This window comes from Panulirus ornatus, chromosome 42, assembly GCF_036320965.1.
Source record: "Panulirus ornatus isolate Po-2019 chromosome 42, ASM3632096v1, whole genome shotgun sequence".
Lineage (NCBI taxonomy): Eukaryota > Metazoa > Arthropoda > Malacostraca > Decapoda > Palinuridae > Panulirus > Panulirus ornatus.
In genome coordinates, this window is record NC_092265.1 from 4,597,501 (window position 1) to 4,607,500 (window position 10,000).

The 10,000-nt window shown below is 47.9% G+C and overlaps 2 protein-coding genes across 14 annotated transcripts in view; one reads left to right on the forward strand and one right to left on the reverse strand.

Annotated features, from left to right (window-relative positions):
- The window catches only part of LOC139761858 (uncharacterized), a 255,590-nt gene that overhangs the window by 57,125 nt on the left and 188,465 nt on the right, over window positions 1–10,000 (forward strand). The gene's annotated exons all lie outside the window — the stretch shown is intronic.
- The window catches only part of LOC139762003 (uncharacterized), a 34,986-nt gene that overhangs the window by 4,326 nt on the left and 20,660 nt on the right, over window positions 1–10,000 (reverse strand). The window contains exons 3-6 of the mRNA XM_071686784.1: window positions 7,645–8,154; window positions 1,855–2,042; window positions 1,257–1,449; window positions 545–792 (exon numbers count right to left, since the gene is read on the reverse strand). Of these exons, the coding sequence (XP_071542885.1) occupies window positions 545–792; window positions 1,257–1,449; window positions 1,855–2,042; window positions 7,645–8,154 (1,139 nt within the window). The remainder of the gene's footprint in view (window positions 1–544; window positions 793–1,256; window positions 1,450–1,854; window positions 2,043–7,644; window positions 8,155–10,000) is intronic.

Consider the following 10,000-nt stretch of genomic DNA (forward strand, 5'->3'; position numbering starts at 1 on the left):
TGGGTGAAAAGACCTTTTTCTGGGGATTTTATTTTTTTTTCCTCTTAGACATCAAAGTCCGCGACACCACATGCCCCAGGGTCTGTAGGAGGAAAGGGAAAAAAAAAACCATCTGCAAGTCAGATTGGAGGGAAAATCTCGGGAGTTGGCTTAGTTATATCATATCACCAATCATTACACACACACACACACACACACACACACACACACACACACACACAAGCACGAGCCATTTCTCCTATGCATATCTGATACTGTGTTTCTAATCGTGCGACACTTCCAAAGAAGGTGGTCATACTTTCCACCCTTATGCCTCTCTCTCTCTCTCTCTCTCTGACACCTACCTGGCCCTACGCACTCGCCTGGCAGTACACACTCACCTGGCCCTACACACTCACCTGGCACTACACACTCACCTGGCCCCACACACTCACCTGGCACTACACACTCACCTGATCCCTACACACTCACCTGGCCCCACACACTCACCTGATCACAGCACACTCACCTGGCACTACACACTCACCTGGCACTGCACACTCACCTGGCACTTGGGACAGCCGCAGTACTGAGCCAGCTGTAACTCCCTCAGTCGCTGGCGTTCCATGTCCCTCTCTCGCTCCAGCTGCGCCTCCCTCTGCGCCTCCCGCTGTGCCTGCCGCTGGGCCTCGAGCTGCGCCTCCCTCTGCGCCTCCAGCACCGCCGCCTGCTCCTCCAAGACACGGGAGCTGCGAGGGGGCAGGCAGGTCATCGGCAGCAGCGCCACTGTGGGAACCAATAACGAGGTGAACTCTGTGAAGGAAGAGAGAGAAATGTGTACAACCTCTTGTGATTCTCTGTGGCTCCTGTGTCCTGGGGCACACATAGTACAGGTTCATTTGATATAGTTTCCATGTGAGTGAGAATATGTACGACACTGACTTACCGTGAGGGAGAGAGAGAGAGAGAGAGAGAGAGAGAGAGAGAGAGAGAGAGAGAGAGAGAGAGAGAGAGAGAGTAAGCTGTACAGGGTCGTGTCGTCGTGGTCAAGGGTCGCGCAGTCGTGTTCCAAGTGTCGTACCGTCGTGATTTAAAGTCACAACCGTCGTGCTCCATGGAGGAGGGGGGGGGGGGGTTGGTCGTACCGTTGTGCTTTAAGTGTCGTTCCGTCGTGTCCAAGTGTCGTACCGTCGCGTCGCGATCACGTATTTGATACAGAGTCATTTTCTCGTGATTCGGACACTCATTTGAATCATTCGGACGCTCATTTGACTCACCTGGGGAGGTGACGCTGGAGGGGAGGAGGGAGCGCGCTGGCGCGGGTGGTGGGGTCTGGGACTCCCGGTTCCCGACGGAGGCAGCAGCAGCGGCTGCTGCTGCTGACGGCGACGAGTTAACTCCTGAGATGCGAACCCTGGACATGGTGTTGGCCAGCGCCTCCTCATAGCTTGGGGGGAACTGGTAGTAAGGCTGTAAAAAGAAAGAAAAGAGAGACCGTGTGTTGTTAGTGAGACGGTATATCATCAGGGTTACGGGGTTAGAGAAGGGAGGAGAGATGGTTCATAGAGAGGGATTCGAACTTGGGGGTAATGGCCCCTAGTTATAAATAGCTGACTTGAACTGAATTACGTCTTGCCTGAACTAGCGATGGGTCATTCAACTGCCCTTTGTTTGGTCTCAGGAATTTTGGAGTTATCTCGCTTGACCCTTGCCGATCTAGGCTACTGATGGTGGATGACCCCATTAAAACTCTGGGCTCGCCTCCTTGAACCCCCCATCCCCTAATAACCCCACCTGCCCCTGGGCCACCTCGTTTTAGTTCCAGACAATTCCCTAAGGCTCTGGGTCACCTCCTTGACCCTCTGATGACCTCACCTGGCTCTGGGCGACCTCATAGGGCGGAGGAGGAGTCTGGAGTTCGGACGCCCTCGACCCGCGAGCGGAGTCCTCGCTCTCTGCCCTCCTGACGGGGCCAGCGTTCCCCCCGCGACCCCTGGTCAGCTCACGACCTCCCTCGCGGACACCACTGGTCCCAGAGGCTACCCACGAGTACGGTGGAGGATCTGACGAAGGGGCGAAGTGCATTACGGTTGTATCTGGAGTGATGTTGTTGTCAGGGGAATAATAGTCACATTTGCTAGATCTATGTCTAAGATGCAAAATGGGATTATTCAAGACAATTATCATAATACTGATTCTTTATTAGACTGGTATATAAATTACTTATACAAATGGTATATGAATCATTTCTATAAGTACAGATATGTCATTTTATGAAGGATGTTTTTTTCTTTATAACTTAGGCATGTAAATTGCTTATATAAATGGCATATGAATTATATCTATAAGTCCCATAAGTCCAACCTTTTTATCTATTGATTATGCTCGTCTTTATCTGCAGGTATGTAAATAATACAGTCATACTTCAAGATATTCACACAGGCCTTCCCAGGTATGTTAACTGAACTTTTACTTCAGTACATTTTTGTGTAACCCTTCAGTACATGTTATGTATATATTATTTATCAGTAATGCATATGCATATTCATATGGACAAATATATATATATATATATATATATATATATATATATATATATATATATATATATATATATATATATATATATATATATATACATTCGTGTATTATAGAACCGTTCTCACGTATACACATTCTATTAAACTCCACCTTACTCTTCCACGAAGAAAAGATCACTTTTGGCGAGGCTGCATCACTGGGAGTAGAGTCTCCTCAATGAACTCCCTAGTTACAGCGCCTTATGTTCAGGTTCAGTCCATTGCCATCATCTTGCCCCCATATACCACATCGATCCATTTGATTCTATCCCATGCACGTCTCTCACTCTCCTGAATGTTTTGGTCCCGATATCTCCAAATCCTTCATCACTCCATCATTTCCATCTCCCCAAGGGTCTCCTCCCTCCCTCCCTCCCTCCCACCTTGCTCCCTCCCTCTTCTTTGTGTCTCCCTCCACATAAGTTTCTACATAAGGAAGAAATCATTAACATTTCACGGGTCAGAGCAACTTAATGGGAAACAATCCAGCCTCTAATTTTTCCCTACACATTGGACGGGAGAAGGTAATGGGAGGTGTAACTGCTGGTTAATGGAGTGGGGAAAGAAGGGAGGATGGGAAAGTGTAGGAGGAGAAGAAGAAGAAGAAGAAGAAGAAGAAGAAGAAGAAGAAGAAGAAGAAGAAGAAGAAGAAGAGGAGGAGGAGGAGGAGGAGGAGGAGGAGGGGGTATAAAGAGGACACCAAAGACAAAGATAACAGAATCCATTACCCTCCTGTGGTGTGTGTATGAACCTTATCCCTGATCCCTGACCTCATCTGGACACTACGCTGTTGGGAGTCTGCATAGCCCTCGGCCCTTATCCCTCCCCTGGAGAGCAGCGACGCTGTCGCTATTGTATAAGTCAACCTCGTCGTGCTCAAGGGTCGTATCGTCGTGCTCAAGGGTCGTACCGTCGTGCTCAAGGGTCGCACCGTCTTGCTCAAGGGTCGTACCGTCTTGCTCTACACGTATTTATTCACCTGTTTTAATGGTTCATTTCGAACGACCGTTTCTTTTCATGGTATGTCTTGGCACTTCATGTATTTCCAGCTCAGGAGAAGAACTGCAGTTTGGACAGATTACGATGCAATGAAAACGAAATTTAACAGTTCATGTTTTAGAATGTATTTGACGTAACAAAGGTAAGGATACACGAGAGATACGTCGCTTGTTCTTTGGTGAATATAGCACAGGGTTGGACATACATTATAGCAGGAGATTACTGTGTGATGCATACAGAATAAACATCTGACGATACTCGATAGAAAGTTTAGTCGTGACTCGATAGACTGAATTTGAAAACTCCAGTTCGATGGACGAAGACTTACGTTAAGTTTGTCGACGTTCAGTATCGTATTTTCGTGACGTGATATCGCAGAGACGTGACGTAATGTATTCGTGAAATACGTCGTAATGATGAACTTTCAGAGACGTGTGTGTGTGTGTGTGTGTGTGTGTGTGTGTGTGTGTGTGTTATTTGAGACACGACCACCATCTGAGGTAGTCTGTAGACAAACATCGCTCCCACAGTGGGACGTGTGGCCTACTTGGCATTCGTTCCCCCCACTGCAATAATGCCAGAGTCGGCCCAGCGCACTCTAGATCCAGGTTCGCGTTTCAGCCCCTTGAGCACGACGGTACGATCCCTTGAGCACGACGGTGCGATCCCTTGAGCACGACGGTGCGACCCCTTGAGCACGATGGTACGACCCCTTGAGCACGACGGTACGATCCCCTGAGCACGACGGTACGATCCCTTGAGCACGACGGTACGATCCCTTGAGCACGACAGTACGACCTTTGAGCACGACGGTGCCGCTCTTTGAGCACGACGGCACGACTCATGCATGACGGTGCGATCGCTGAGCACGACGTCAGGCAGTGTTACCAGATGTGGGTAACACGTCATTCCCCTCACCTCAGACTTACTGCAGACGAGGGATGAGAGGAAAGCGTAAAATCAGCACTTCACAAATCTAGGATGGCTGAGTCGGCTACCTCCACGCCTTTCCTGCAACTTACCGCTTCACACACACAACAATGGACCCGTCCCCATAAACAACACACGGGTACGAGAACAAAGGACACTTGGGGGATGTTCAGAAGAAAAAAAAAAAAAGAAATCCAGCCGGAGACGCTGATGATAACTGTGATCGCCTCCTTCGGGAGCAAGGCTGCAGACGGAGGCTCCTGGTACTTCGCCCCAGCGTTGGGGTTGCACATCCTCCTGGGGGTGTGTCTTGGTGGCACTGGTGGAGGTTATTGGCACATTCCCGAGACGCGAGGACCTTTCTATCTCGCTTGAGGTGGGTGAAGAGGCGTGGGATTTCCTCAGAATCTCCTGGATGAGGGTAAATGGGATCCGGCAAGACATATCAGTGTCGTTAAGGGATTAAGGATTTTTTAGACACTCGAGCGAGAAGCCGGAAGAGGAGAGGCTTGTTGTTGACACCTACGGTGAGAATATCCTGTAGGAGGACCTTGTGGACGAGAAAAGGTTCGTGAATAGTTATTAGCTGACATACCACGAGTATCAACAAGGGCGGGAGAAGGTAGAGATCAGATGGGTATAAGGAATGACTGTCACACCCCAAAAGATGGTCTTTGGCTTATAACGAAGACCCACGTAAGATGTTATTTCATCTTGCGTTTATTGATGGGTGTTTTTCCCCAATGCCTCAGTAGAGGAGGATCAAATACGTAGATGTGAAGGATCTACTGCAATATCTTGACATTTAATAGTTATGTCGTCCGCGCGTGAATAAGAGTAATATCTGGTGTCTCCACAGATAAGGCATGTTCAGTGACAGAAACTTTTATCTTGGTCCTTCTGAGTCATGGCCTGGGTAGAAATAAGAGAAATAAAATCTATCGAAACTATTACGGCGACAGTGTGGACGTGGTGGTCATTGTTGAGACTAAGGGAAAGAGAAAAGATAATGCTATACGTCAGATAAATCGCTCAGTGCTAACGTAGTGTAGATGGTGAACCTCAGGGAACATGAATTTGTATATAACTGTGAAGGAAAATAAATCTGTGAAGAAATATTTAGAACAAGATCAATTTGTTCTCTCTAAACCCCACTTCTTTGTCTTCTTTCTTTTTTTCTGTCTTGCTCTGGAGGACATTCCTAGTCTGAATACAAGAATGTGATCTGGAAACCTGGAATTCGGGATCAGGATGTATGTGACTCTCCAGTAAAGCGTGGCTTCTCGTAACCCTGCTTTGCGCCGGCGTCATCGGCTACAATTCTTCGCCTGGAGCAATCTTTGCCCCAAGCTGTCCTCCCTCCTCCTCTCCAAGATACACCGTTGGAAAGACAACTTCAGGTTCTTAAAAGTTGCACCTGAACAGAAGAAAGTCTCGCGAAGACAGAATGTAAAGCAGCGTTTTAGAGGAGAAAGATGTTGAAGACCAGAAAAGTGCTAAATCCACAAAGGCCATTTTTTCTTTTAAAATTCTGCAGCTTCAAGGGGGGAGCCGAAGGTGTGTGTGTGTGTGTGTGTGTGTGTGTGTGTGTGTGTGTGTGTGTGTGCTCGTCTAGACGCTTCTCCCGGGGGTATCCTGAGACTCTTCCAGTTCTCCACCAACCTTCATCAAGCCTTAAGCCTGTCTTGCATCCCCCGTGTCTCCATTGATGGCCAAGTGTACCATCTTTAAATAATTATAATACGTCTTTCATCCACGCTAGGGAGGAGGAGGAGGAGGTGGAGGAAGAAGAGGAAGACAAGGAGGCGCCAGAGCAGGAGGAGGAGGAAGAGGAGGAGCGGGTCAATGCGTCTACAAGATGTTGACACTGTACAGACCTTCATTAACACGTTCCTCGTTTGTTTACTGATTCAATATTTACGTGACCGTCGGATAGCCTGGTCGCAACATAAGCTAGGATATATACACACACACTCACACACGTAGCCTGTGGATGTTTGGTGGCATTACAGTAGCTAGAGGCTGGTCGCTTAGACAGACAGAAGAATAGTGCATTTTCTCCTTTTTGTTGTTATCCAGAGTATTACATACTGCAGTAGGCGTTACAGTGATTGTATGACGTGGCAGAACACTCATAGTTATGTAACCTGTTGGGGTTCATTGTAATAGAAGAGGCATGTCTACAGGAACCTTGCTGTAAGAGGCGTTGAGGTCTGTTTAGAAGCACTGAACTCACTCTATGAACAGTGAGGTTCACTGTTATTACTGTGTGACGTGTGAGAGGCTTTTCACAACCTCTATGACCAGTGACCGACGGGCACTGTACACCCAGGAAAGATAGACAGACACTTATACGTCGATCACTGCAGATCACTGTCTGTGACATTATAAAGACCGTCTCATCCTTTCAGGTTACTGTTCTGGCTATGTTGTACCACCTCTGTATCACCCAGACGACGACCTGTCAGACGTGCGAGACCTGTGGAGACCTGTAATGATACTCTACCTGTCTAACCTGAAGGGGGAGGGAGGGGGAGGGGGGGGGGGTTGCCACAATTTCTCCTTCAGCTGCACCGTTCATCAGTCGTAGCCATTGTTGCTTAATTGAAGTGTGGCAAGAGGGAACCGGGGCTAATTTTCTGGTGTGTGTTTTGGCGTAAAGGTCAGAGTGCTACGAGTGTGATCCAGGGCCGGGTGGGTGGGAGAGAGAGAGAGAGAGAGAGAGAGAGAGAGAGAGAGAGAGAGAGAGAGAGAGAGAGAGAGAGAGAGAGAGAGATGGGAGAGAGGAAGAAATTGAGATGGAGGAGGGAAGGTATGGAGGTGGTGAAGGGAATGAAGGGAAGGCGATGCTCCGCCGCTTCCACCCTCTTTAGTCGCCTCTGACAATGCGGGATAATGACCTCTTCTGTCATAATGACCTCACCCTTAATAATGACCTCACCTGTTGTAATGACCTTACCTGTTATATTGACCTCACCTATTATAATGACCTTACTTGTTATAATGACCTCACCCCTTATAATGACCTCACCTGTTGTAATGACCTTACCTGTTATATTGACCTCACCTATTATAATGACCTTACTTGTTATAATGACCTCACCTCTTATAATGACCTCACCTCTTATAATGACCTCACCTCTTATAATGACCTCACCTGTTATCCTGTAAGCGTCGTATCTGTCCATACTACGCGACCTCCTTCTGGTCTCGGCGACCGACACCTGTCGTACCAGCCTGTTACCGCTGGTCGTCGTCGTAGTCGTACCGCTGGCAGCCCCGCCATCGCTCCCCCCGGTGCCGCCGCCGGCGCCGCTGCTGGCCCCGCCACCGCCGCCGCCAACGCCGCCGCCGCCGCTACTACTGCTGCTCCTGCTGCTGCTGCTGCTGTTGCTGTTGCTGCCGTCACCATCGCTGTTATTGGCGCTGGCTGTACTGCTGTTGCTGCTGCTGCTACTGCTGCTACTACTGCTGCTACTACTGCTGTTGTTAGGGGAGCTCCCGGTGCTGCCTGAGGGAGAACCACTGGTGGTGTTGGAGATGTTGTTGTTGTTGGTGGTAGTGGTGGTGGTGGTGATGGGGTTCCACCCGCGTGCAGCTGACCCCGAGTCGAAGCTGCTCTGGCCCCTGAGGTACTTGGCCCGTGTGTGGCAGTGACGACACTTCCCTGTGGACGACAGGCTGGGGTTACGGGGGAGTCGTGTGGTGCTGGGGTTAAGGGATGAGGGGGTCGTGAGATGCTGGGGGTCTTAGACCTTTAATGCATGTGGATATAGATGGCATGATACATAGAAAGTTCCTCCCCACCCACCACTATAGATAGAGACAGGGTAGTAAAGCAGAAGGCTCCTCCCCACTAACACAGAGGAAACTTGTGAGGAAGTTTCGATAAAGAGATATGAACAGAAACTGGGTCTTGAAGGCATTAAACTTTACCGAGATTTTGTTTTCCCAGTTCTGATATCCTGTCCAAGTCTGAGTAAGTTGTGTCGAGACGAGGTGCATATCGAGTGAGAGAAGAAAGAGCAGAATTAAAGGATGTGTAGGAATCCAGTGTCGATTCGTCCGCCTGTGAGTGGATTTGGTTATTTGTAGAAGAAAGAAAATTGTTGATAAACAGGAGAAAAAAGTGTAGGAGACATAACAGAACCTTAAGGGACACCGCTGTTTATAGAGACAGGGGTAGAGGCTCCTTCATCAACAACCACGGAGATAGATCGGCCAGAGAGGAAGCTAGATATGAGGGAGCAAAGTGTGGGATGGAATCCACAAGAAAGAAGCTTAGAGATGAAACCCCAAACCCAAACCCTGTCTAAAGCTTAGGATGTATCAATATCAGCTACGTAGGATTTCCCAGAATCATACTGGGATGATGACCAGTCATTAGGAAGATAGGAGAGAATATCACCTGTGGATGTCTGAGGATATAGGAGTTGAGGAGGAATTCAAAGACTTTGGAAATGGTGGATGTCAAAGCAACAGGACTACAGGTCATAACAAGATTATGAATAAGAAAATGAGTAAAAAGAAAAGTTAAAGAATTACTTTAACAGTATTAGAGTTGTTGATGAAGAGAATAACCTTAGTGATGATGCTGTAAATTCAGACAGTATATAAAGAAGTTTAAAAAGGTGTTGATAGTAGAAGCTCATAACATGGGTGTCCATGAGTGTACAACTCCCTCCATGTTCTGTACAAGTAAGTAATTACAAACGTATAGATATAGAACACTCTGCATGGTTAATACACACACACACACACACACACACACACACACACACACACACACACGCACACAGTCGCACATAAATATACACGGCTCATGTGAATATACAAGCAGGTCACATATTCCGAGTCTATTCTCGTATGATTTCTGGCATTTCTTCCAGAGCGACGTATGAATGGGAGAGTTCAGAGCTTGCTTGCTTGCTTGCTGTGTGTGTGTGTGTGTGTGTGTGTGTGACTGGCCAAAGAATGGCAGGAGGCACGTGTGAAGGTGTCTGCTTGCGGAATGAATGCGTCGAATGCAAAGTGAATATGTCGGGGGAAACGGCGGCACCCGAGATTTTGAGGGATATTTGCTTGCGAGGCTGAATGCCGTGGAAAGTGGTGGGTCACCGTTTATCATGGTGGTGCAGGGGTGTGGGAGGGGAAGGTGCTGAATGTACGGGAGTGTGGTGGTGAGAGAGAGAGAGAGAGAGAGAGAGAGAGAGAGAGAGAGAGAGAGAGAGAGAGAGAGAGAGAGAGAGAGAGAGAGAGGAAATCCGGGTCTCTTTGTCGTCCTATCTCTATCAGTACCAGTCGGCTCGGCTTTTGAAGCTTCGGTTCTGATCCGAAACTTTCTCTTTCTCTTTCTTAATATCTTGTGAAAACCGGGAAGCATAGACATATTTACTAGTAACACGTAAATAATCTTTGAAAGAATTAATCTTACTTTAGTATTAAAAAGAGTAAAAGATTTACTACAAACGTATAGTAGGTAGGAGTGTATAAAGGTGAAATGGAAAGGTGAA